Source organism: Coturnix japonica, chromosome 4, assembly GCF_001577835.2.
Source record: "Coturnix japonica isolate 7356 chromosome 4, Coturnix japonica 2.1, whole genome shotgun sequence".
Lineage (NCBI taxonomy): Eukaryota > Metazoa > Chordata > Aves > Galliformes > Phasianidae > Coturnix > Coturnix japonica.
Window position 1 is genome coordinate 60,081,609 of NC_029519.1, and position 27,693 is coordinate 60,109,301.

The following is a 27,693-nucleotide window of genomic DNA, read 5'->3' on the forward strand; positions in this document are numbered from 1 at the left end:
CTGGAGTTGTCATGATAAAATAATAGCAATATAAATTTTATTTATATTGCTTATAAATTATATTATTTATAAAATAAAATTGTTGAAAAGGGGAAGGCATTGGCCTACATAAATAAATAGACTTTTTATTTTAGTTTGTGCTACAAAAGCAGATAAGGTTTTGACCTACATTTTTAACTGCGTGTGTTGCCTGCACTGGCCTGAATTGCACTTTTTTTTCTTTAAAAAAAAAAGTATTCCTTTCTTGTGAAAAACACCATCACTTATTTTCTTAAAGAAATACGTGTTTTCTAAATCTTTTTTCTTGTTTTTTACTCTCCTTAACAGGGAGTGTCTTGGACAGCATGAGGTAAGTCTGGAAACTGGCCTTTTAAGTAAAATACGAGGTATATCTTGCTTTTTCAATCTGCAAGAAAAAGTACTGAGGGAGAAATGTTATGTGGCTTACATATCAGAGGTGTTTTAGTTCCTTTTTAAATTAGAGTTCTTGTACAGAAATGAAAACTCATAGTTATGAAGCTATTTGTGTATTCTTCTATATTTGTTCAAATAGTGCTTAAATTGATTTGTTCTGTCTTCATTGTTCTGTGGTTTTCTTTCCTACTTCATTATGTGTTTGTTCTCTCTCTATTCTTTCTGTTTCTTCAATTTTCCAGCACCTGCTGAATCTTTGTGTTCATTTTAAAAGGAAACAGAATATAGTGCGGTACCAGAAAATTCTCAAGTGATTTGGATCTAATCTTAAATGGATGATGTCAGAAAACATAGTGATAGAATTATTAGCTTATCTTTTTGAGATGTAGGCTTCTCCATCTCAAATCAAATCACTGGCTGTTCTGGCTTACAAAGTGTAGTAAAAAAATCAAATTAACACTTGAAGCTGAATTACAGTCATGAGCATTCACAGTCATTTCTAAAAGTCAAGAAATGGAAGATCAGATAGTTTTTCTTATTTTTTAAAAGGTAGTTGCTAAACTAATCTTAAAAAAAGATACTGGTATTTGCACCTTGGTTTGGTAATATCTCTGTTAGTAAGTAATTCACTATCAAGGCACAGCTGATATCATCATAGCAAACCTAGTTCCATTTTAATCTAGTGAAAAATTCTAGAAAATAGTAAATCTTAAATATTCAAGTTACCCACTCTTTTTTTTTCTTCTTTGACCTTCTTTAATGATCTCTTGGCATGAGTTGTAATGGTGGCCCAGTATGTGGTGACAACAAATGTTTTTAACAAAGTTAAAACAGTGGTCTATTCTTGCAATGCGTTTATTGATCCAAGCATGCTGTGGAGACATCTTCCGCAGAGCTGCTTTTCAGCTTGCTAGTTGCCAAAGAAAAACATGTTGTTGAACTGCATGAAAGCAATAGCCATATCATGTGTTTGTTGTTGGAACAGTTGTTTTATGTTTTTGCTTTTGACAGTAAAACTTCCAGGTATATCAACCAGTGTCTTATTTTGATTGAATGACATCTTTTGCAATAGATCATAATAAATCTCATCCTATCTTTTGTGAACTTACGTTTAAACAAAATGTGAACTTTGTGCAATTGGTCCAATTTAATGTGCTCTACATAATGTAAGCTATTTTAGTACTGTTCAAATATGCAAGGATGTGAACTTCGTGTAGCTCCCTATAACAGAGTAGAGCTGCTCTTATTAGAGAAAATGATTCAAATTTGAATGTATTTATAAGCGCTTATTTCAAAATATCTGAAAAAGGAAATCCCCTCTCTGTTGCATAATGTTCTTAGCAGAGTCAGTTAGTGACTTTGGGTCATGGTTTTGTTACAGCTTACTGCAGAAAAATAAGGAAGAGTCTCAGAATCCATACTTAAAGAATTTGTACTGGTATTAGGTGGAACTTTCCTTCTTTTGGCCAACAGAGTGCAGTGTTTCCTTCCTGCTCAAGTTTGGCAGCCTCTGGAGAGGAATTAAGTGTCCTAATCTTTGAGACTTTGGTAACAGGAGAAGAAAAGAATGATTTGTTTATTACTGTGCATGTGCAGGGTGTTTACAGTGTGTTTTCAGTGCACTGTACATTTAATGTTGTTCTGAGATCTCTAAAAAAAGGGGAAAAAAACCCCACAAAACCAGTAATGCTTGCTCAGTATTTTACAGTCTCATTGGCTCTTAACAAGTACTCTCACCTCAAAGTAATCTACTTTTGCTAGAAAGAAGTGGTTTGTATGAATTCCGAACACTTGGTTCTACTGAAGTAGTTTCCAACCCCTGAGGGGATTTTCACTCAGAAATCTGAAAGTTTCACAGGTGAACCATGTATGGGTTTTCTCAAGCAGAGTTTTCCTGTGAAGGATTCATTGCTGAGCTATGATATACTTTTGTTGGACCGTTGTTAGACAGCCTGTAGTGGGAGAGATACAAAAAGCAATAAGCTGAGAATGAAGCAAGTTAGAAGGACTCCTTGTGCTTTACCAAGATGCCTGCAGACAATGGATAGAAGAGAGAATGGATGCAAGAAGTGTAGGAACTGTACACTATCACTAGTACAAATTTACTTTCTTTACATTTTCCTTTGGACAATAATTTTAATTAGTGTAGATGCTGGATTATAGCAGTGAAGTTTTTTTTATTTTTATTTTTAAATTTCACTCTGAAGTTTTAATGTATTTTAAGGGATAGATTTAGTTCTATTTCTCACATGTCTTTGTGTATTTAGGAAAGTGATTTATCACTTGAGATAACAGGCTTAAAACTACTTTTCAGAAAACATGATTTTATCAAATCTTTGTTCACTGAAATATGGTTCTACAAGATGTTTAACTTAAAATAAGATTTCCTGTGGTGACAGCTTGCAGCTTTAAGTATTTTTATGGTGTCAATTTCAACTGTTTTTACAGATATTTAGAGTAGTTGTTAATTCTTTTTTTCTTAGAAATCAAAGTGCTTAAAAGGAGAGCTCAATTTTGATTGAAGTTGTAGGTGTGAAAATCACCTGTCAACAACAGTTGTTGCCACTACAAAGTAAAACTTGATGGTTTGCTTTTATTTCCAACTTTCACATTTTGTAGCAGTAACATACCTGTGCTCTTTTAAAATTTAATTCCGAGAGCTGATGTTCATATTCAAAATCAAATTTTATGGAAATTTTTATCTAATCTAATTTTATGGAAAAGTAATTAAGTCCCTGTAGAAGGTTTTAGGAAAATATTCTTGTTTTTGCTTATGGTGAGTATTAAGAACATACTGGAAAATGAGTTTTGTTCTTAGGAAGATAGAACTCTATTGTTTTTTGGGGGGAGTGTGTGCTTCCTTTGCTAGGGATTTAGTACTGTTGCATTATTCTGAATTTTTTTTCTAGATGTGGTTAATTTATAGGAGGAATACTGTTAGTCTGCCTCCAGATACATTTTATACAAGCCTCGATGAGATTAATTTTTATGACTGATGAATACTTTCAACATATTCCTGCCCTATTGTGCTTCATTTTTATTTCTGTATTCCAACTGATGCATCTATTGGTTGGGTTTTATTCCATTTGAAAAATGTCCTGGAAAGCTTCTAAAAGCTGTCATGTCTTTTTTATTTATTTTTTTTTCTTTCTTTGCCCTTATTCTTTAGTGGACTGAGAATGATGCCTCCTTATTGTCTTCTTTTACCTTCCTGCTTCCTTTTCACTATTTATGATATTGCTGAAATGAAGTGAATCTAGGAGCGAGAGGAGGAGGAAGGGGATGGAGAGTGGGAGAGTGGGAAGGGGCAGGATGATAGGAATGGTACAAGCTCTGATAATCACAGAATCACCAAGGTTGGAAAAGGCCTACATGATCATCCAGTCCAACCATCCACCAGTCACCAGTTCTCACTAAACCATGTTCCTCAAACACAGCGTCCAAACATTCCTTGAACACCTCCAGGGTCAGTGATTCCACCACCTCCCTGGGCAGTCCATTCCACTGCCTGACCACTCTTTCAGAGAAGTAGTATTTCCTAATGTCCAGCCTGAACCTTCCCTGGTGCAGCTTGAAGTCATTTCCTCTGGTCCTATCACCAGTTAGAAGAGAGAAGAGGCTGACCCCCAGCTCACTACAACCTCCATTCAGGAAGATATAGAAAGCAATAAGGTCTCCCCTGAGCCTCCTCTTCTCCAGACTGAACAGTTCCAGCTCCTTCAGCCTTTCCTCATAAGGCCTGTGCTCCAGACCCCTCACCAGCTTTGTTGCCCTCCTTTGAATGTGTTCCAGGCCCTCAATGTCTTTCTTGCAGTGAGGGGCCCAAAACTGGACACAGTACTCGAGGTGCAGCCTCACCAGTGCTGAGTAAAGGGGGACAGTCATTTCCTGTTCCTGCTAGCAGTGCTGTTTCTGATGCAAGCCAGGATGCCATTGGCCTTCTTGGCTACCTGGGCGCACTGCTGGCTCATGTTCAGCTGAGCATCAATCAGTAACCCTCAGGTCTATTTCCTCTACACAGTCTTCCAGCCACTCTGCCCCAAGCTTATAGTGCTGCCTGGGGTTGTTGTGGCCAAAGTGCAGGATGTGGCATTTGGTCTTGTTGAAGCTCATCCCATTGGCTTCAGCCCAGCTCTTCAGCCTGTCCAGATCCCTCTGTAGCGCCTTGTGACCCTCCCCAGGCAGACTGACACTTCAGCCAGCTTGATGTCATTTGCATACTTACTGAGGGTGCACTCAATGCCCTCATCCAGGTCATCAGTAAAGCTATTGAAGAGGACAGGCCCCAGCATCGACCCCCAAGGAGTACCACGCGTGACCAGTCATCAGTTGGATTTGGCTCCATTCAACCACCACTGTCTGGGCCCATCCTCCAGTCAGTTCCTCACCCAGCACAGAGTGCACCAATGCATGCCACAGCCTGCCAGCTTCTGCAGGAGAATACTGTGGGAGACAGTGTCAAAAGCTTTGCTGAAGTCTAGGCAGACCACATCAACAGCCTTTTACTCATCCACCAGACAGGTCACTAGATCATAGAAAGAGATCAGGTTGGTCAAACAGGACCTGCCCTTCATGAACCTGTGCTGGCTTAGGCTTGATCCCGCACATGCTATGTGATCTCCCTCAAGACAATCTGCTCCCTGACTTACCCTGGCACCGAGGTCAGGCTAACAGGCCTGTAGTTCCCTGGGACCTCCTTACAACCCTTCTTGTAGATGGGAGTCACGCTGGCAAGCTTCCAGTCTTCTGGGACCTCACCAGTCAACAGGGAGTGCTGATAGATGATGGAAAGCAGCTCGGCTGTCACCTCCACCAGTTCCGTCAGCACTTGGGTGAATCTCATCCAGCCCCATAGACTTGTGGCAGTCCAGTTGCAGTAGTAGGTCTCTGACTGTTTCCTCCTGAATCATGGGGTGTTTATTCTGCTCCCCAGCCGAGACTACCAGGTCAGAGAGTGGATAACTGGTCTGACCTTTAAAGACAGACCTAAAGAAGGCATTCAGAACCTTTGCCTTTTCCTTATCCTCCTCAGTGGTCAGTTTATGTTCATTGGGTACAGCAGTATTCTCTCTTTTAGGCTCTCTTCCAGTAGGCCTAATGCTGGCTTATACTCATTTTGTCAACAAAAGCAAAAGCCTTTAGGGACTGAGCTGTAGCATGCTTGCAGGAGGGAGTAGGAGCACGCAGCATGCAAACTGTGTTTCATAGCTGTGGTAGTGCCTTAGCCAGCATAATGAGCTGCAGTTTTCATGTAGGGATGTAAGAGAAATCGGACACAATAGCCCCCTGCTTTTTTCTTCTGAAGTTCAGTCTCTCATATGGATTTTTCCTGTTCACAGATTTTCTGCGGGTCAGGATGAGAAGGAATTCAGAGGTTTTGTGAATGAATTGTGTTTTGCAAAGGCTTAATGTGGAATCCAGTCTTTTTTTTCTGAAGTGGGATCAAAAAAGATTTCTATAAGCAAGTGGATTTGCGTAGTTTTGTCCTGCTTTGTGTAGTTTTACGTAAGATTGAAGGAAATCAGCATGTGCTGATTGGTAGAGTTGGAAGAGAGAAAAAGAAGGGATGCAGAGCAAAGCTATTCAGTGAACTAAAGCCATAATACGAAATTGCACTCTTACTCTAGTCAAAGTGAATTATGTCACATTAGCCTGTTTCGTAATAACATCAGAAATAGTTTCTGTTTTTCCTCTGTGAAATGATCACAATTTAAAAAGAAATTGATTTGGTGACAGCACCACAGAAACAACTTTTTCTTCATGTGAATGTTATATAATGGTAGGAAGATAGGAACAGTGAGTTTCCTTTAACGTTTTCGGTATTGGAGGGTACTTTCACCGTTCATCTTTAGGAAAGTAACTTATTTAACAAGGTTAGGAGCTAACAGTCCATTTCAGTACCAGTGGAAATGAAAGGCTCCTAAGCAGATGCTCTTTCAGCTGAAATGTTAACCTCAAACTAGAAGCACCCAAAATTACATTCCTTAGAAATTAAAATCCTAGGTCAGCCACAGAGCAATTTCTTCTTTCACTTCCAATTCCTGTAACTTATATTTGATGTGGAAACTACTTGACTTTTAAAATTACTGGCTTGCAGGTTATTTTCTTTTTGTAAGAATGTTTTATGTCTGTGATGACTGTAGCACAATTAGCCCCATGAAAACTATAGACGGCTTTTGTAATAGATACAGAGCTGTTGGGGAACCTTTACTGGAAGGCACAGGCAAAAACCAGAAAGAAGAACTAAACAGCACTAAAGGGTTTGAGATTATAGTAGTCTGTTTAGAAAAGTAAATGGAGATGGGGAGGAGGGAAGCTAGGTTGTGAAAGGTAGCAAGGTCTTTTTACCAGGTGTAATTGGCATAAAACAAATATGTGATTGTAGGGATGAGAGCCTGAAATGGCTGTGTATGTGTATATATATTAAAAAAACAAAGTTGATTACTTTCCACTGATTTTGTTCTTTAGCAAGGGTATTCAAGAACAAAAGTTTCTCTAATGGTGGTGAGTGTTGTGTATAAATGTTTATACACACACAACACAGTACACATGTACAATCCTATATACGCATGCTATCTGCTTATGAATATAAATAGATAGATAGATAAAAAGATATCTACTTACAGCGGTCTTTTATTTTTAACTTCCAGGTTAGTCCATTACCGTGTCACTCTGCAGGTCCCTACTCATGTAAAAGGTTTTGTGGGCGACTGCTTAGTTGTCAGAATCACACCTGTATGAAAGAATGTCATCACGTTACTAAAATCAACAGTAACGCAGATGGAGGGAAGGTAGGTTGATTTTTCTTTTACTTTATTATGTTTTAAATGCTGTCTTCAGTTTTAACTGAAAAATAAAGAATTTGCTGCTAGAGCACACAGGATCTATTACAGATTCCACTGGAATCTGATACACGTGCAATCTATTCCCACTGGTGTTGTGAGGATTAGCTAGTCTGTACTCCTTAGACAACAGAACTGGGACAATATTATGTATTTCATAAATGCTGCACATTTTGTTTTTGGTAGCTTAATGTTATGTTGCTTTGTTTTGACAACCTACTGATAATGCCTCTGAGCAAATGCGCTCCCTGTCTACTGGGAAAGCTGCTTACTGAGAAGAGCTGGATATGGGTTGAGGAGGTTTGACATCTTTGGGAAAGAGCACTGGAAATATTGCAAAACAGGTGAAGACTTCTTGAACCACTGGAGTGTTATATTCATGTTTATCAATTTCTTCTAGAAACTGTCACTTATGAGCTGTTAGTTGCTGAAAATAATACTATGAAACAAACTAAAATGCAAAGGTGAAAGATTCTGTAGGTTTGATCAGTTGAGTGCACATAGCTTCTGGTTTGAGAGACTCGTAGTTTGGAGGAAAAAGACTTTTTAAGCTTTTAAAACATTACTTAAATGTTTTAAATGTCTGGTCATTTAGAAAACTGAGCAAGCATTCAATTCATAACAACGTAGCTGTTATGTTTTAGCTTATTGCTGTATTTTAACTTAAATAGGATTACTAATTTCTTAATTTGAGTCTTAGAAGAAGTGTTATATAAAACTAGATATATTGCAGTTAAGGTAATATTTAACTAATGATTGCAGATTTTTTGTCTGAAGAGTGTGAGCTGTTGGGGCAAGTTGTGGACCGTCAGAGTCCAGCAGTAGAACGACAACAGTAAATACTAAGTGTGACGGCTCTCTAAGCATCTCATGAGTGCAAGAGAGTGTCTGCTTAGCCCTTCAGTTCAACCAGTTGATGTGTATATGGGTCAGGGTTATGCCTGGCTCCATTTTGGATAAGGCAATGCATTCTCAAAAAAGGGATGCTGTATATATGTAAAGTATGAATAGATCTTTTTCTCAGTTTTCTTTGAACTTTTTAAAACTTCAGTTGTTACTGAGATCTTAGAGCTTTTATTCTGTTGTCGTAATGGACTAAATTGCAAGTGTATTCAGAAAATGGCTGTTTAAATTTCTTGCTTGTGTCTGTAATTAATTTTTGTCTGGGATTAAGATTTTTTTATTCCTGTTAGAAAATGCAGTAGAAGGTCCAGCTGTTTGCATTTACACAGAGTTTGCTACATTTCTTGTCACAACTGAAAAAAAAAGCAAGCTTTCATTTGCTGTTATCTTTCCTAGCTGTTGATTTAGGCATGGTGTGTTGTGTAGATGATCACTGTTTTAATGTACCTTTTTAAACTTATGCAGCAAAGATTGTTCAACTGTAAGTGGAAGAAAATGAGAGGAAAATATTTAAAACTTAAATCCTTTTGCCCTTATATTAAACAGCATAAAATAATGGTTAAATCCGTGGGCCGAGGACAATTGTATGAGGTTCAGAAAGACCAAGTGCTGGGTCCTGAGGTTTAGTTACAGCAGCCCCATACAGCGCTACAGCCTTGGAAAGCTGTGTGGTGCTGAAGGATCTGGGGGTGCTGGTTGGTAGCTGGCTGAACATGAGCCATCAGGTGGTCAAGGAGACCAGTGGCATTCTGGTTTCTATCAGAAATAGTGTAGCCAGCAGGCTCAGGGAAGCGATCGTCCCTCTGTACTTGGCAGTGATGAGGCTGCACCTCAAGTACTGTGTTCAGTTTTGGGTCTCTCGGTGCAATGAAGATACTGAGGCCTTGGAGCATGTCCAGAGAAGGATAATGAAGCTTTTGAAGAGTCTGGAGTATAAGTGGAATGAGGAGAGTGGCTGAGGGAACTGAGATAGGAGAAGAGGAAGCTGGGGAGAGATTTTGTTGCTCTCCACAACTACTTCAAAGAAGACTGTAGAGGGATAGAGTTCAGCTTCTCTCAGGTAACTAGTGATCATACAAGAGGTAATGGTACCAGGTTGTGCCAGGGAAAGTTCAAGTTGGATATAAGGAAAAATTTCTTCTCAGAATAGTGGTCAAGTACTCCAACAGGTTGCCCAGGGAGGTGGTGGCATCACTGTCCTTCAGGGTGTACAAGAATTGTGCATTTGTGGCACTGAGGGACATACTTTAGTGAGCATGATTTGATGGGTTAGCAGATGGAATGGATGATCCTGGAGGTCTTTCCTAACCTTGATGATTCTATCAATTAGTTCTTTTGCAGAAGCATTGCGTAGCCTCATTCTTGGGTAAACTGGCTTTACTTTACTGGTTTACTGGTTGGTTTATGTGAAACTGAGCATTCGAATGTGGTTGTGTGTGCTTTGAATACTGTGCTGAATGGGTTCAGTTATGAAATCACATTGATTCATCTGTGTGTATTTGATTGCAAACTGGGGTTCTGGCTAAATTATTGAGACAAGAATGAGTAGGAATGAAGCATGTTTTACCTTTCTAATGTTCATTAGATATTTTCTGGAAGGATTACATGAACTATCATACACATAGGGAAATGGAATGATTTTGTTTCTTAAACCTCCACACCCATATATTGTAGAGCAGTGTATCATGACTGCAGTATGACAATAAGACGTTGGGTGGGAAGAGTTAGTTCTGAATATGAAATTCTTTTTCTAAAAGTTTTCCATAGAAAATGAACAGACTTAATGGATATTTTCCAAAGCACTAATATTAAGAAGTCCTTTCATGTCTAGGAGGCAAAATAGAGCTCTTTTTGTCCCATATACACTGACATTTCTTTCAAAGAAAAAAAAACATTTTAATATTTTGCTTGAGGGATATGTTACTGAATAGCTGAATTCTATGGGAAAAAGTACCCCAACTCTTTCTTCTATCTAAAAGCTTGTTAGTGGCATCTAGTAAACAAACGTTTGGCACTTTCTTTAGTACTTTGTTTTTATTTTGTTAGGCAGGTCCTGAATGTTTGCAGTGTGAAGAGGAGTGTACCAAGCCACGGCCATTGGGCTGTCCTCACCGATGTGTTTTACCCTGTCATCCTGGGGATTGTCCATCATGTCTCCAGATGCTTAAAATAAAGTGTCACTGCAAACTGTCAGTACTGTATATTGAATGCTTGTAAGTGTCAGAACTGAACCCAACTTTTCGTTGGATTACTCCTAATTGGAAACCATTTGAAATGTCTGGGGATGGGAGCTACTCCTATGGCAAGTTATAAAACTTCTTTTCAAGGTTATCATTTGTAATATAGTGCATTGTTCTTATATTTACATCTTTCCAGTGTTTTTATTTGGTATTACTGCTAAAATAACTGCTTGTATGGAGCTGAATTTCATCTTAATGCTTTTATAATATGGTAATACTTTGAGTTATGCAAGAACGTAGTAATCTTACCATCTTACATGATGTTTTTAATCTACCTACAGTTCTTTTACAGTAAATGAAGAATTTTGTAACAAGAATTAGAATTAATGTAGCTATTGTAAAAGATCTTATAGTTAAACTCAGAAAAATATGAACTTCTGAAACAAAATGTCCTTCAAACTCTATCTGTTTTAATTGGAAAACATCTTAGTAATCATTTGTGCTCCTTTTTAATTATTTATGAGTGTGTGGGCAGAGGGGGAAGATAAGCTTTAGTAGATATAAATTGGACGTGTGGGTTTGAGCATTACCCTCTGTGTGCATGTTGCTCCAAAAACATTCATCCCACGCACATATGTTTTTTTGTGTTCTCTTTTAAAGCACTGTAAATCCTCTTAATTTATGTGTTTTTGTTTGATAGAGACCTAGTGTCATTTATATTCGTCCCATGGGATGTGGACGAATGACCCCATTTTTCTTTGCAATGAGATGTACTTAAAATACATTCCTAATTGTATTGACTCCTGTTTTTGTTTTTTTTTTTTGTTCTTTTTTTAAAATTTGGAATTTACCACTAATACATCTTTTCTTCTATAGAAAACTAACGAGTGCAGATGTAAAAGAAAAAGATCTTCTTACTTCCTGCAAAAACCAGTGTCCAAAACAGGTAAGCCATGTTAACAAATAAATATTTGATTTGATAAATGTCTGGTGGCTTGCAAATTTTACTTTTTGTAGGGATCTTTATACAGTTTCATAGGCCAAGCAAGCTAAAGAAACGTAGTCTGAATGAATGTGCTGGGAACAAAGGGTAGTTTGTGAACTGTACCTGTAGGACAATTAATGTAATTTAACAGTAAATTAATTAGACATTAATGTATAGCTACCAAATTGGAAGGTTGTATCAAAGGATCAAGAACTGTGGAGTTCAGTTCAAAAACGGTGAAGGTGTGGCAATTAGAGACATGGTATAGTCAACGTGGTGCTGATAGGTTGATGGTTGGACTTGTTCTTAGAGGTATTTCCAACCGTAATGATTTTTTTATTCTATGAGGGTTAAGGACTCCAGGACAGTATCAGTGAATACTTCATTCATGGCTTGAAAGCTGAAGCTTGAAGCTGCTGAGGTTGAATGAGGAAGAGTATGTCCTTTGATGTGGTTGAAAACTGATCTTGAACAGACTTTCTCAACAGGATACTCTTTGGTTGGGACAAATACAGAGGAGTGTATTTGTGATTTTTCTTGCACAGGGTCAGTGATCACTGTCTGCACAACAGTTTTAGGAAACAAGAAAAGAGAAACAAAAAAAACTGCACGGGACCTAAGTAAAATGAATTCTTAATGACTGACTGTGCTAGTGAAACATATTGAGTAGCTTGAAGCTTAAGACAAAGGAGTTAATTGCTTTGTTGTATGTGACTATATGAAGGGTTGCTGTAAAGAAGAATAGTAAACTTGTTATATGGCAAACAGGCTATGAACTAGTGGTTGTATCAGTTAGGAAGATTCGTGTTAGTTACTGCCTTTGAGTAGTAAAGCTTGTAGAGCTTGGGAAGAATAGGTTGGAAAAGCTACAGAATTTTCATCAGTAACAGCTTAGACATATATTGGGGTTAGTCTAGTTATGGATTTTATTGCTGTAAGACATGAGGGACGGGCAAAATGACTTGTTCCTAGTCCCTCCCAGTGCTGTTATTCTGTGCTGCTTGTGTGTTTTCAGAAATCTATGTATTACTTACTATTGTGCCTTTGTTCTTTAGTTGTCATTAGTTGTGGCAAGGGTGACAGCCCTTTCTTCACTCTGTTTCCTTACTGTAGAATTAGGAAATTTACAAAGAGGAAAAACGTGAATAGTCAGGAATATTTTGGAAAGTGTTTCCACTGTTAAACACTTCAGAATTTCTCAGAAATTCTGCTTCCCAGCTGTAAAGAAAAGGCTTGTGCATAATTTCAAAGGGTTGAGAATACTTAATCCTGAAATTGTTTATTGGTTTTTTACTCTGTTTTGGCCTTGTACTTTGTCTCCAGTAGTATGTAGTTGGCACTCAGAAGTAATTTGATTCAGCTTGTCCTTCTGCACTGTTTGCTTTCTGTTCCGTTGTGCTGCTTTGCCTGTGGAGTCCTCTAGTCTGAGATCTGTTGTCTCACCTTGCCTGAATTCTGCCTCAACTGAATAGACATAGATTCAAAACCTGTGTTGCATTATTTTCTGGTTTCAGAAGTGTCCAGTCTTTTACTAGATAGACTTTCCTGGTTTTGAGTAACTTGCAAAACTGATAGTATTCCTGCCTGCTTCCCAAGAGTCTCTGTTTTTCAGACAAGGTTATGTTAACAAATCCATGAAACCCCAATAGAAATTCTGGGCTCTTTGCTGTGTGTCTACTTGCATCTTCTGCTTTCTGCCCTTGTCTTTGTGATGTCTTCGTTTTGCACATCCTCTTTATTTGTCTTACTTGAGTAAATGAATCCATCTGTCACAATCTTCTCACCTGGATGTCTGAAAGTTCTCTTCCCGGCAGGGGATTTATTTCACTGTTTACCTCTTAACTTTTGTCCTTCCATTTCCTTCTCTGTTACTTTGGTTTTATTTGCTGCAACGCTTCCTCCTCTTTATTTTCAGGAGTACTTCTAATCTCTTAACATGAACTGTGTGTTCCTGTACTTCAGGTTCTCTTCAAAGATTTTTTCCATATCTCTTCTTTGATTTTGATTAATGTTAACTGTTGAGATTTTTCTGGATGTATTCCCAAGACTCAGTCTGAGGTTTAAAATCCATCCAGTAGTACTACTGAATTCAAGTCTGCAATTCAGAATTGCATCGTTTGTAGAGCAGGGCCTTTTTAGAATTGAATTCAGTGGGATGTGAACAGAAGACTCAGGACAGCAGGGTCTGTTTTAGTTGGATAAGGCTTTTGGTTAACTCTTCTCATTCCTGTAGATATGGATTTATCTTGTTTCATCTACATGCAAAACTTTGTAGTGTAATCAGTTACATAAAAATACATTCTCTTCTCTTCCTGTGTTTCTAGTTCTGTCTTAGTAATTTTCTTGAAATGTGTTAGCACAGTCCTGCTTCATGTAGTTCCTGTCCTTGTTTTTCTGTTCCTCCTGCTTTCCCTAGTCCTGTTCTGATAACCTCAGAAGTACTCTCTGTTCTTCTTAATTTCTTCATGCCTAAATAGAATTGTCTCCTCAACACCAAATCTGAAATGTTTTTGTGTTATCTTAGCAGCCCAAAAGTAAATACCAGGTTAGTTTTTATGAGAATTTCCTTTTCAGCGTCAGAATCTGAGCTTGGTTTACCAGAAGAGCTCAGGAAAACTAATGTTTATTAAAAATCAGTGTATTCTGTAACTCCACCACGTTCGGCATAGTGCAGTTTAGGTTCAATGGAATACAGTATTCTCCTGAAGCTTTGAGATGTTTGTCTTTTTGATTAATGGAAATGGTGGAAAGCATTGTACTTGAATTGCAGGTGTTGTGCTTCTTCCAAGGATTATGAAAATCAGCTGTATTGTCTGGTGCCTTGGGAAAAATACAGCAGGAATTGAAAAGTCCTGCCAGGTTTCATGCTTTTGTTTTGCATGTGGTAGTATTGAGCTATTAAGAAAGACTTCAAATGTTGTGCGGTACAGCTCGTATTTCCTATCTGCTTAAAGGGAGAAGCAAAGTCTTTGATACTGCTACAGCTGTTGGATGTGAAGCTTTAATTAAAAAGTTCTTTGCTTTGTTTGGTAGCAATAGCTAAATATCCTGTTGAAGGAAATGTAACTTTTTTTAATCAGGGGTGATTAAATTCTTATGATCACGTTAGCAGATGTTTTGGGACAGATCTTAAACGAAAGTTTTAACAGTCATATCTGTTTCCATTGCTTACATGTCCATTACCAGTAGTTGTGGGTCTGTTTAACATGTTTTTCTTTGCTCCGTGTAATTATTATTTTTTCAACAAAATAACAGTACTTTGTGCTTTTACTGTGCATTCTGCTATTATCTTATTGTAAAACATGGGACCCCATTGTAATGCATCTATGAGGGCTGCTCTGAAAGTAATGCCTCCTATTTTATTATGTCAGCCCATGACATCAGAGGCAGATGTTAGTGGGATGGCAGTAGAGGTTGAACCTCCCCGCCAGTATTCCATTACATTTTATTACTGTGCAATGAAAGCTTTGCTTCTATCATAAGCATGTATCCTTCTCAGTGTCTAGCTTCAGCAGTAGAGGTTTTCACAGAGCTCTGAGAGCAGAGCTACACTTTAAAACTGGTGAGTCTGCCCCATGGGTTGGAAGTGATAAGCTTGGCTTTTGTTTGTAACTTTGAGACAGCTGCTCAAGAGTGGGGTTATTCTCATGTGTGCATTAACAGATAGCTTATTACCTGCTGGTGAAGATTAGTTAAGCATCCATAAATGTTGACGGTTTTTGTCATCACCAGGCATAATGTTAGGATTTAAATGCATTCCCAAAGTGGAAAATGCTCATGAAGATTTCTGTTTGATTGTTTTCAGAGTTGTGGGTTATACTGCTTTCTTTTAATGGGCTTGCTATGACAAATATAAAGCCTGTTCTTTTCAGCCTTTAGTTTACTAGCTATTAACAACAGAATATTTACAGTGAAAAAGATCTAAGGGGATAAACACATTATATTTTAGCACCTCAACATTTGCAAAAAATAAATGGACAAAACCACCTCCCTTCCCACTACAGCACTTATCTGGCAGAACTGGTTGGATTGCTTCTGTTCTCTTAGCTCTTGGGGCTGTTGTTTTGCCACTCATAGAACTGCTTCCCATGAGTTTATGTTGTGTTTGCACTGGAGGGGTTGAGAAGCAGCTGAAACTGTCAGCTTCATTCTTGTCCTGCATCCCACTGAATGTGAGCTGTGTATGAACTCAATAAGCAAATACGATTTTTGGTATTGCATTAAGTATATTCCTGTGCTGTGCTCTGGTGGTATGTAACTGTTCAGGCTTTGACATTATTAATGGAAGCATGCCTGACTTCAGCATGTGCAAGGCTTAATCATGAGCATCTAACCCATCTTTTAACAATGAGGCAGAGTTCAAGTAGATTTGCAGGTGATCAGTTGTGCCAGACAAAACTGAATTCCTTCTTTGATAGAACGACCAATTCCTTTTTTCCTCCAGACAAAGAGAAGAGATGTAGTCCCATATGTCATACTTCACTTGTGCTCTTGAGGCTGTGCCAGACAGTAAACAGCTAATTCATGTAAAAGAGATGATCGTTGCGAGAGTTGGTGTTTACTGAAGGAAACAACTGCTTGTGGTTCTTTTTTTTATTTAGGGCAACCACCTCAAAAGCCATAAGCAACAACAAAAATTCCTGCAGGAGTGATTGGAACGAGAAATGTTGGCAATAAGGGGATTTTCCAAGGGCTCAAATTGAGGGCTAGTCTTGCACTGTTTGCAGTAATGACCTTGGCACCAAAAACTCGTTGGGATTTTCTTATGAGAATTTGTGGTGTGTTGTCAGTAGGTGACAACTGAGGAAACGCATGTGCAGCAGAACACATGCGTTTGGGACATGGTACAGATACAGAAAAACCAGTGAGACTGGGCATGTCAAGGCCAATAACAACCCTCCTGGGAGACAGTAGAAATCCTTACTGTTGCAGCATGAATAACTGGAGAGAAGTGAACATGAGAGTGGAAGATGTATAGGGAAAGATATTCTGTGGAGAATAAGCTGCAATTAAGGCATTGTACAATGTTCTTCCAGCTGGAATATTACTTGCAGTTCTGGCTACTATATTCAAGAAACATTGATTGAAGCTGCTTGGAATTCAATGAAGGGAATATTATGGGAATAAAGAGCCTGTTATGAAAGGACAGTAGAGAAGTTTTTCAGTCTGTGGATAAGAACTAATGGCTGGATAAAATAAATGTAAATGAATGGAAAAGCTCTTGCCTCTTAAGGTGGGATCCTGGAAGAGACTCTGTGGTCATTTGTCCAGTGTGTTTTCCCCCAACTCTTTCTGTACAGGGAGTGATATTGTTTAAACCTACCTTTATAAATGAATCAGTTGGGTATCTTACATGAGTTATTGCCTTTGTTTATAAACAGTATTGGACAGTATTGATTTATGTAATTGGAAATGAAAAATCATCGTTATGAAGATTTTGTTTGGGACCTGAGCAAGGTCAGTTGAGCTCCCAACACGCTGTGGAAGAAAACTTGTTTTTATTCTTGTGAATTATTTTTTTAATCTCTAATGTCGTTCTGGGAACACTGTTACATCCCTAAAAGGCAGCAGCATATTTAAATTATCCCAGTAATGAATAATAATATACAGTAAGGAATAATAATAGTTTCATTATAAGTGTTAAAATTTTCACTGATAGTTTAAAAAAAGGAAATGCTATTTGTCAGATGTCAAAAACAGGATAATTTACCAAATGCAGAAATTTAGGATTTAGTGAAATTAATTCAGGTGTAAGAATATTGGTGGCCTGTATTTGACTCCTGCATAGTTTGCAAGGTTCTTGCACATAAAACCTAGTTTTGTGGTATTTTTGCTTCTAATTCTACCCTCTTGTTAGCAATTTGTGGGTCAGGCTGGGTCACATCACACTTCATTTCAGTTTTCAGTTTCTTCTTACTTCATCTACTTTTATTCCTCCATCATACAGGTAGTTAGGGCAGTCGATATATGAATCATTGTGGAGATGACTGTTCCTGTAACATTTGAAAGAAAAAATTGTTTTTTGATCAAGCGTTCCCAGTAAAAGATAAATAATTCTATGTGAACCAAAAAACTCTGAGTAACTAGTGAAATAAGTTGACCTTTTTCTTTCCAGTTTTGCAGGTAGGAAGACAAACCTGATGAGCTGAATGAGTTTTCTGTTTAGCTGCTGTGTCTGAAATAAAACTAGTTCATAGACTGCATGCAATTTCAGTTATTCATTGGTGGGGTATTTCTTGTTTTGCTTGTAGTTGCCTTGTGGTCACCGGTGTGAAGAGATTTGCCATTCAGGTGATTGTCCTCTGAACTGCAGCCAGAAGGTTAAACTCAAGTGTCCTTGTAAGCGACTGAAAAAGGTAAGTTTTGAAGTTGCAGTTCTGAGAGTGACACATTTTCTTTGTATGTTCCTAGGCTTGTGTACATGGATTGTCTCTGGTCAAGACTGGAATAGAATCAGTTACTTGAGCAGAGCAGCAACAGCAGCTGAAAGTCTGGGTGGAACAATCAAAATATTCACTAAGGAACATAAAATTCATTGTAGAAAATGTTAGCTCCCAGATTTGCAATACCTTTCTCTTCAAGCACACTTCAATTTTTGTAGTTCCATTAGGAAAATAATCAGATGATCTGGAGTGATTTAAGAAGTCAAAGCACATTTTCCTCATTAGGAACTGAGAAGTTTATAATTACATAAATTGGAACAGTCACAGATGTTTTGAATTCCTAATTGATGGTTGTCTGAGGCCCTTAAAGCAAACAGAGGCATCAGCATCCTTAGCTTTCAGCAGAGATAAAGGACAAAGCTTATAGCTATCAAGTATGATGAGGGGAAAACCAGAGGCTGCTGTGACCTCTTGACAAGTGTTAACTTAATGAAAAATTCACTATCTGGCTTGAACAAAGCATGCTTAAATTATTTTCAAGACCCGGTTAACTTCTGAGCTTTCCACACAGATGCAGTTTCCCCAGAGTTCTTAGCTTCTCCAAGAAATGTCTTCAGAAATCTCAGATCTTGCAGGGCGCATGTTCAAGAGGAAGGATGGTAATGCCCAGAGTACGTGCTTCAAATTGAGCAGTCTCTGCTTATAAATAACTAGCTTTTCTTTATTTGTAAGTTGAAATGTTGACTTCTGCTGAGGATAAATTATTTTGTTGTGACTAAGTGCTCTTACTAATTTCAGTTTTTCTTACTCTACTGTGTTCAGTAAAATCAATAATATCATTGGTTGCGTGTATACTTCTGCTTCTTGTTCCTTAAGATATAGGTTTACAGTTGGACTTGATGATCTTTGAGGTCTTTTCTAACCTTAATCTTGTGATTCTATTCTCGATACCTATTAAAAAGTATGCTTGTTTCTTATGCCAGACTTAATTGAATAAGGAAGATGGGTATTTCCATGATAGCTCTGTTACATCTAGTTGTTGCTGTCCCTAATTTTCATACTGTTTTTGGAAAACTGAAATGTGTCATCATCTTCTGCTGAGTTCTGACGCTGTATAGCTATTTCAGACCAGTTCAGATTTTATTGTCCCAGAGTGCCGGGATGTCTTCAGTGATTATGTGGATGTCCAACTGAAATGTGGTAGCAAGAAGCAATGAAATTAATGTTTAGGATGCTCACTTTTCACTTTTACAGTGGCCTGAAATGGAACATTCCAGATCTGCTATTCTGAAAGTTTTATGGTCCTTAAATATGATGACGGTTACTTTTTTTCCCCCCCTCAATCTTGTAAATTTGATTTTAATAAGGTGGAAAGGTTGTTATGAGTGGTTATTAATTCTTATATGATGACAGCCCACTTATTTAAATAGCCACGAAGTGATCCTTCTGATTCCTAGTGAAATGGTGTCTCCCTTCAGAAAGAGAAGAAAACACTATCCCCACCTTAAATATCATCTCACTGTTTCCAGGTCAAGCCCCAAATCCATGCTCTCTTTTGTACAGAGAGCTACAGTGTAGAGGGTAAATGATGGTAGAACCAATAAGCCACTGATAATTGGACTGTGTATTAGTTGCAGCTAATCTGACTGCAGAAATATGACTCGTTTCTGTAGTGTGAAAGATGATGTCTTTTAACGTTTGCTTTATGCATCTGCCCTTGCCTGAGATCGTAATTAGGATATCTTGATTCCAGAAGGTCCTTATGCATATTTGCTTGGAGCTGCATACTTACAGCAGATAGTGTACTTCTTTCTTAGCTTGGATAGGATAGTGTACCTGTATATTTAGTCTTTTGTGCCTGCAGCCTGTGATCTTGAAGATAAGGAGAAACAGAATTGAGTACCTAATATTTGCAGTTGAATTCTCCTCTACCAGTCTTCTGTCTGTGTATACTACTGGTGAAGTTGGGAGTTGACAGGACACGTATTCCAAGCTGCTCTGTAAATATGCCTCATCTGAACCATCACAATTAATATCAAATGTAGGAGCTCATAATTTGAGTGCAAAACAGGAGGATTTTTTCTTCCTTTTCTGGTGTTGAAGTTAACTGTTGCATCATGAGGCTATGCATGTAAACATGCAAGGTCGTATAAACCACTTGAATTTGTAACCCACAACTTGTAGTGGACCATATTCTTAACCATCTAGGCAGGTGGTTTATCTTAGCATGCTGGAATTGCTCTGAAGAAGTTAGTTTTTGGATTTTGCTGTATGCTATGAAAATTGTTCTGCATATTGTCAGAAAGCATGAAAACCAGAATAGCTTCTGGCTATGTTACTGTGCTTTCCTGACAAAATTCTTCATAGGCTAGTAGTATAGATTATAACTTTCTCTCTGTGCTGGTATTCTGTTTTGTTTTTGTTTTTGTTTGTTTGTTTTGGCCTTCAATGTAAGGGGGAGGAAGGAGAAGGAAGTAGGGGAGATCTTCCCATGACCAGACCTTGCCCTGTAGTTTCAGCCAGTTTAGAGAATTGATACGAAGTTTCAGAAGAGTTACTTATTAGTTACTTTGCATGGTATCTTTTGTAACAGTTCACAAGGTTATATTGCTTTGTCTTAAATAAATAAGTGAAAAAAAAGACAAGAAAAATTAAACTGAACCACTTGATTTATTCTTGATTCAGTTTAGCTTATCAGAAAGAAGGAAAATAGAAAAGGATGCTTGAATACAGTTACAGTTTCAAATAATATTTATTTATTAGCTTCATTCTGTAAATATACCGAATAAAATTGTTTTACAATTTTCCCAACAAAATGAACGTTATAATTAAATTTTTATATAGGGAAATGAATTACAAACAATTCAATTTATACTTAACAGGAAGTACAGTGCAGCAAGATACAAGAAGGCCAAGTTTCACTGGAGTGTGATGTGTTATGCAAGGAAATGAAACGGAAGGCGTCTGAGGTGGTGTATCCATTTTAGTTATGTTATCTTCATTGCCTTGAGAAAAGTTGGAAAAAACAGGCAGATCGTTATTTTTTCAAGACAGTAATAGCAAGAAATGCAGTGTAACTCAGCGTACAGTTTAATTGCACATTTAATTTTTGGACTATTGAATCTGGCTTATTGCTGAGAATTGCACTACTTGTAGATAGTGTCAACTCACTTGATGAAACACTGTGTTAAGGTAATGCTCTATTACCTCTTTATTTTTAATGTACATTGGAACTGGAGATTTCCTCTTCAGCCAAGAAGTGCTAATCAATGATAATAAAATCATTACTGCTAGTGAGAGCTATAGAAGCACTTCATTTAGGCCTTACTTTTACTTTGAAGGTTAGCAAAGTGTTATCTTGTGTGTTCCTGTCACACAGTATTAGGTGACTGCCACAATTACAGAGAGCTTTCAGCAACTGCATGTGCTTTTCAGCCCATTGTAAACATGGATGCTCTCCAATAATTTTGTTTGAAGTAAAGAAACTGCTGCATAATCTCACCTAAAGAGACAGAATATCCACATTGTTTTTCTAGGCCTTTTATGGAAACATGAGGAAGTGGTGCATGAGCTGGTTAACTTTTATCAACTTAGTAGTATATGTAATATACTGATATATATAATTTAAATATTCAACCCAAAACCTCATTCTGTAAAAGCTACATCTGTCTGTTTCTGCTCAGAATTTCAGGATTGTCAGGCAAGTTCTAAGACGTACTCTGTAAATCAAATTCTACACCTTTGCAATCAGCTTGAACACCAAGACTCTTGGAATATACTTCTAGAAAAACCAGCAGTAACAAATCATTCTAGTGAAGTGTGGAAGTGAGTTTATTGGGCATGGAGTGCATTGAAGGGGGGTGAATTCATAGAAGTCTGCATCAACAAAGGAGCACATTTCAGTGGGGTGCAGCATCAGCTGCAGTTTCACTTCAGCAGATAATATTTCCTATTTTTTATCTGTACCATTGAATTCAACTGGGAAAATATTCTAATGCATCAAGCAAATGACTACAGGTTCCTGTGAGCATAGGAAGTTCCGCACAAACGTGTGCAGGAATCTTACACAAATATGACAACAGCAGCGTACAAAAGAAGCTACATTCTGTGTTCACTGGCCGATTTCTCTTTTGGAACTGATGTTCTGCCATTAGATGGCAGTGAAATACCAGGAGGGATAGGGCTGCAGTTTTTGCAAACCAAACTTTCCTATTTCAGGTATTCATGACTAAAAAGACCTTTGTGTGTTTTTCTGATGAGACACTCTGACATTATCTAGGTGAAATGAAATTGTTAGTGATATTTCATATATGGTTTAACAATTTAAAAAAAAAATAATCTGAAAATCCACAAATGTAACTGCTTGCACAGAGCACGCTCTTTGAGCTGCGGTGTTCTTAAGCACGAGCTGGTGTGCCTTCTGCTTAGTCTTCAACAGCTCTTAAGTTGTAGACTGATTGGAACAAATTCCATCTGTGCATACCTTACTTAGTTAATTACCATTTTTACTGTGCAAAATGTGATACATAAATATATATATGTACATATATAGACTGATTATTGAGATCAAGATGGTTTTTAACTTCAAGTTGTCAATCATATCATTACATCTTAGGGCATTCTATTACTCTGAGATCTAATTTTACTAAGGTAGTGTTAAGTGGCTGCAGAGTTGGAGGTCCAAGAAACATGTACAAGCAGCAGATACGCATACACTGACCCAGCACACTGGTACTGCCGTCACTGTAGTGATGCCTGACTGAGGGAATTTCAGAGATAGAGCTGGTGTCTTAATGTTTGATGGCTTTGCTGCATCTATATGCCTTTTTGTGTAATGAAAAATACTATTTGGCACTTTCACTGTCTTCAGGATTTTGTGTCCTGTCAATCACCTGCTTTTTACCTGATGAATCCAAGTTAAACATCTCTTAGCAGCTTCCCCTGGGAAACCGACTTTAAGGGCAGGGGTATAGAACAGAGCTGGCAGCTCTTTAAGGACACCCTTCTGAAAGCACAGTGGCTCTCCATCCCCCTGCAGAAGAAGTCAAGCAGGGAAGGCAGGCAGCTATCATGGATGTGCAAGGACCTGCAGCTTAAACTTGAGGGAAAAGAGGGAAATGTTCAGAAAGTGGAAGCAGTGTTGTATAGCCTGGGAGGAATACAGAGCTGTTGTCCATGTGTGAAGAGACAGGATTAGGAAAGTCAAGGCACAGATGGAGCTGAACTTGGCAAGGGGAGTGAAAGATAACAAGAAGGGCTTCTGCAGGTACATAGGCTGTTCAGTGGATTAGGAATCGGTTGGCTGGATGCAGCCAAAAGGTTATGATCAACGGTTCTGTGTCTGGGTGGAGGCTGGTCGCAAGTGGTGTCCCTTAGGGGTTGGTCTTGAGACAGGTGCTCTTCAACATCTTCATCAATGACAGACAGTGGCATCGAGTGCACCCTCAGCAAGTTTGCAGATGTCACCAAACTGAGTGGTGCTGTCGATACATTGGAAGGAAGGGAAGCCATCCAGAGGGACCTGGACAGGCTGGAGAAGTGGGCCCATGGAAACCTAATGAGGTTCAATAAGGCCAAGTACAGGGTGCTGCACTCGGGTTGGGGCGATCCCAGATATTTGTACAAACTGGGGGAAGATCTCTTTGAGAGATGACCTGTGGAGAGGGACTTGGGGGTCCTGGTGAACGAGAAGCTGGACATGAGCAGTGTGTGCTTGCAGCACAGAAGGCCAACTGTGTTCTGGGCTGCATTTAAAAAGGGGTGGCCAGCAAGGAGAGCGAGATGCCCTCTACTTGGCTCTTGTGAGGCCCCATCTGGAGTACTGCATCCAGGCCTGGGGCCACCAGCACAAGAAGGGGGGGGTTAGGATAGATATTAGAAGGAAGTTTTTTACACAGAGGGTGCTGATGTGCTGGAACAGGTTGCCCAGAGAGGTTGTGGTTGTTCCATTCCTGGAGGCATTCAAGGCCAGGCTGGATGTGGCTCTGGGCAGCCTGGTCTGGTGGTTGGTGACCCTGCATACAGCAGTGGGGTTGAAACTCCATGGTTATTGTGGTCCTTTTCAACCCAGGCCATTCTGTGATTCAGGACCCAGTCCATCCCATTGTTCTTTATGTATGTTAGGCGTTGCATTCTTTAGTTATTGTAGGATGAAAATAATGCAGGAACTGTGATTCAGATGCATTGTATGTTTATGTTTTAATATTTTCTGTGCCATTCTTTTTCCTTTAAGTTTCTGGCATTTAATTTGCTGTCTTGAATGCTATGTAACAGTTCTGTAGAGTGATCAGTTGTAGTTCCAGGTTTTATTTTTCATAAAACTTTCTGATGGTGAAGCAAATGTAATTGCATTGACAGTTTCCATTACAACAAGAGCAGTAGAACAATATGAGTATGCATTATCCAATATGTCATTTGGTACAAAAGTGGAGATTTCCTTTTGCTCTAGCAGTCAGGGCATATTTAACTACTTGGAATGAAGTGTGTGAGTGTAAATTACATACATATATAAGGATTTACCCATCAGTGTACAGTGTGCTGAATTGAGGACTGAGTTACTGAAAGCTTAGAGTGACTTTATTAAGGAATTTTCCCTGGTATTAATGAATATATATATTTATATATATATTTATATTTTCCCCAGGTTTTATATTTGTCATTTGAATTTTCCAGTTAGTCAGAAGTTTAGTTTTATAACATGGTAGCGTCTCTTATGTTCCATGTTTTTCAAACATGAATTGATAGAGGTTTTTCACAGAATGTTTTAGAATCTGAGTAAGCTCACAGCTCACTTGGTGAAGGTTTTGCTCGCTTTTCTGAGAACTGTTCTATAAATTATGGCTCTGTAAGATAATAGTTTTACCTGCTTTTACAACAGTTACTTATCACTTTGTATGTCTGGACAGATAAAAGAGGCAGAAGCCAAAGCTGTTATTGAAGAGGAGAAACGAAGACAACAGGTATCAAACTTAATTCTTCTTCCCCCCCAACCTCGTTGTGTTAATAAATCACTTGACGCACGTGCAGCCCAATCTGTATACTTTGTATAGTGTTTCTCCCAGTTACTGCTTTCAGCTGTTATGTTGTCCTTAGGTATGTGCCATGGGTGATCTACAGTGGTTAAAAGCAAGTATATTTTCTCTTAACAGTTCTCACATCTGTGGGCAAAATGGTAATCATTTGATGTCGCATTAGAATAACTGTATAATGTATACATATATTTAAATACAAAATACTTCTGATTTTTATCCATCATTTTATAATTCCTTAAATTCACAGAATTACTAAGTAGCCTCTGTAAGGTTGAATTACTGAGTGAAACTTCTTACTTACTCCCCTTCGTGAGAGTGAAGAAACCTAAATTGGTCTCTGTCCTTCAAGGTCTGGTGGGAGTGGGGAATTTTTTTGTAATTGCTGGCTCTGGTGAATGTGTGTTGTCAGCACTGTAATCCAAGAAGCTTCTGTGCCAGCTGCCTGGAAATACTATCACTAATCTTGTTTCAGAAATTAACCGTAAGCTTGGTTGCTGGTGACAGCTAACTCAGGTTTATCATCTGGGCGCTGCAGCCTCAATGCACTCCTTCCAACAGGCTTGTATGCCTGTGACAGAGCATTTGACACCAGTCGTGTTCTAAGTCTGGTGTGTGGTTTCTGACTTCACTTTGACTCATTTATCAAAACAGTTCTGTATTAGATTATGCTTGAGTTTTCACCTGGATTGCACATTCCGTTCTTATCGCAGCAGCAGCTCACTGCTTGGAGTGGGTGCAGAAGACTTGCTTACAAGGCTGATCATCTTGTACCGTTCTCCCAATCTCATTAGGACATTCTTGGGTAGGGTGCTTCTCTGCTGGTCACAACTTCGATTAATTGCCTAGAGGCTCTAAGTATTGTCTGTTAACCAGTGCTCCACCATGGCCTACTTTTGTTTCTCTTGCAGGATTTTCTCTACGTACCGTTGTGCCTGGTGTCCAGGGGGGCAGGCATTGCTTTGTGGTCATCTTGGAGTGTTTATTGTTACAGTCATGCCTCAGCTGTTTACAATATTGATTACACATTCCCTCATATGTCTCATAGACAGTTCATCTAATTCTTTTGTTCTCTAAGCTGAAGTTAGTTCTAGGACAAAGGTCAAGAAGTGTAGCCCATAGAAAGTGTTTGAAACATGTTGTTGGGGAGAGATAATCTGTAAGTGACAGAGCTGCAAGTTAATAACTGAAGTATGCTAATACCCTTGTATTCATATAAACAATATGCTTACAATTGCTGAGCAAAAAATTCAAAGTTGCTGTTGCTTGTATTGCACTGATTACGTTTTTATGCTTTCCAGAAGGCATTCTAGTCACTAATGATTTCTGCATCAAAGCCACTAAATTTATGATCCTTCCAGTGTAGCAGAATTGCTCCACCAGCAGTGTGTTCATTATTGTCTTAATTGCTCAGCAGGGATTGTTTCTGCCTCCAGTCACATCACCATTGCTTTCTACTTGTGCTTTCAGAGCTACAGTCCAGCAGTGTGCTGTGTGTACAGTAGACACTTCTGTGTGCATATTTTTGTGATGGATTGTGACTTCAGGGATGGAAGACTTCACCTATATGTAATCAAACCTATTAATTAATATGGCCAGTTGTATAGCATAATAGCAAAGATTATTCTAGGACAGAAGTAGGTAATAGTCTTTAGAACTGCACTAAACTACTACTGCCTTGTGGCTAACATTGGTTCCTTTCCAATTTGATCTCATTATGTACCATTTGTTGATGTGACTTGGAGCACATCACTATCATAGGGTGCTACTTCACATATATATACACACATATGTATGTGTGTGAATATATATACATGTATATATGTATATACATATTTATACATCTATGTGCTATTTATATGTATATATGTTCTTATTACCTTCTGAAGAGGCTTGCATCTTGTACCCTCTTTCTGATCTCATTAGTACCTTTTTGCATAGGCAGTTCATTTGTTAGTTGCAGCTTCTTGAGACCTATTTTTATTAATGCTGTAAACTAGTTAGTTCTTTGGTAAGTGCAAACTTGCATTTTGGTGTTTATGGTACTTCTATAATGACACTTACAGATGGAATCACTTGTTTCTAGTTGCAAGGGGAGATGGCTTCATTGGGTTTCTCATTATGGCCTCAGCAGCTAAACTTTCCTTCTGCTTCCAATTCACCTGCGTGAGGTCAGCATTTTCCAACTGCTAGTGGTAGAAAGTGATCAGTGCTTTGGTTATTTAATTACTCCAAAATAAAAGATTCAGTTAAATTCTTGGGAAAACTTGTATTGATCAAGAGCTTCAGTTCTGAAAGACAGTCTCAAATGTGAATTCTAATGTAGTTAATTGTATGAAAGTTTTTTTTCTCCCTTTTTCCTAAAGAAGGATGTTTGAATGTCTCCTTTAAGTTATAAAAGTTGAGCCCTCCCCTATCCACATTCTGTAAATTGAAACCCTGCGGCTTCAGGATATGTTCTTTCTTGTCTCCATAGTCATTGTTACTTCCTCTTTCCTATGGGGCTGCCTCTCAGTGCAGGAAGAATATAGAGAGTTACACACTGAAGAACAAAATCTAGCACCTGAACTACTGTAAACTGCATGTTATCAGACAAGAAAATTGAATATACAGCTCAAGTAACTGCATTACATTTCACTTCTAATGCGTCAGCATGCAAAGAAGATAAGTTATTGCTCTAAATGAAAACTAGAGCTTGTTTAGGTTGAAAAAAAAAGTGATCTGAAGGCTGGACACAACTGTTTCTTGGTACTTGTTCAAAGATAACTTAGCTGACATTTGTGGAATGATGACAACAATATAAAATTCGTAGGTAGCTTTGAGGATAGAGGTTGCATCTTTCTCGTTCTGTACCCACGGATCTTTTTCTTAACAATGTATTCATTTGCAGCTGGGTTCTTACGAAAATCTCTAGGAAAGCAATTAAGTACCTGTTATATAACCATTCGAGCCCTATAT

The 27,693-nt window shown here is 38.3% G+C and overlaps 1 protein-coding gene and 2 long non-coding RNA genes across 3 annotated transcripts in view; 1 reads left to right on the plus strand and 2 right to left on the minus strand.

Annotated features, from left to right (window-relative positions):
- Positions 1-27,693, plus strand: part of NFXL1 (nuclear transcription factor, X-box binding like 1) — a 44,849-nt gene that overhangs the window by 12,395 nt on the left and 4,761 nt on the right. Inside the window, exons 15-21 of the mRNA XM_015862239.1 lie at positions 328-349; positions 7,065-7,205; positions 10,206-10,372; positions 11,216-11,285; positions 17,576-17,680; positions 20,590-20,676; positions 24,613-24,666. Of these exons, the coding sequence (XP_015717725.1) occupies positions 328-349; positions 7,065-7,205; positions 10,206-10,372; positions 11,216-11,285; positions 17,576-17,680; positions 20,590-20,676; positions 24,613-24,666 (646 nt within the window). The remainder of the gene's footprint in view (positions 1-327; positions 350-7,064; positions 7,206-10,205; positions 10,373-11,215; positions 11,286-17,575; positions 17,681-20,589; positions 20,677-24,612; positions 24,667-27,693) is intronic.
- LOC107313726 lies at positions 16,806-17,576 on the minus strand. The gene is made up of 2 exons (XR_001555155.2): positions 17,462-17,576; positions 16,806-17,317 (listed from the first exon to the last, which is right to left on the minus strand). It is a non-coding gene; the product is annotated as an uncharacterized LOC107313726 (long non-coding RNA).
- Positions 20,359-25,341, minus strand: LOC107313725. The gene is made up of 2 exons (XR_001555154.2): positions 25,040-25,341; positions 20,359-20,712 (listed from the first exon to the last, which is right to left on the minus strand). It is a non-coding gene; the product is annotated as an uncharacterized LOC107313725 (long non-coding RNA).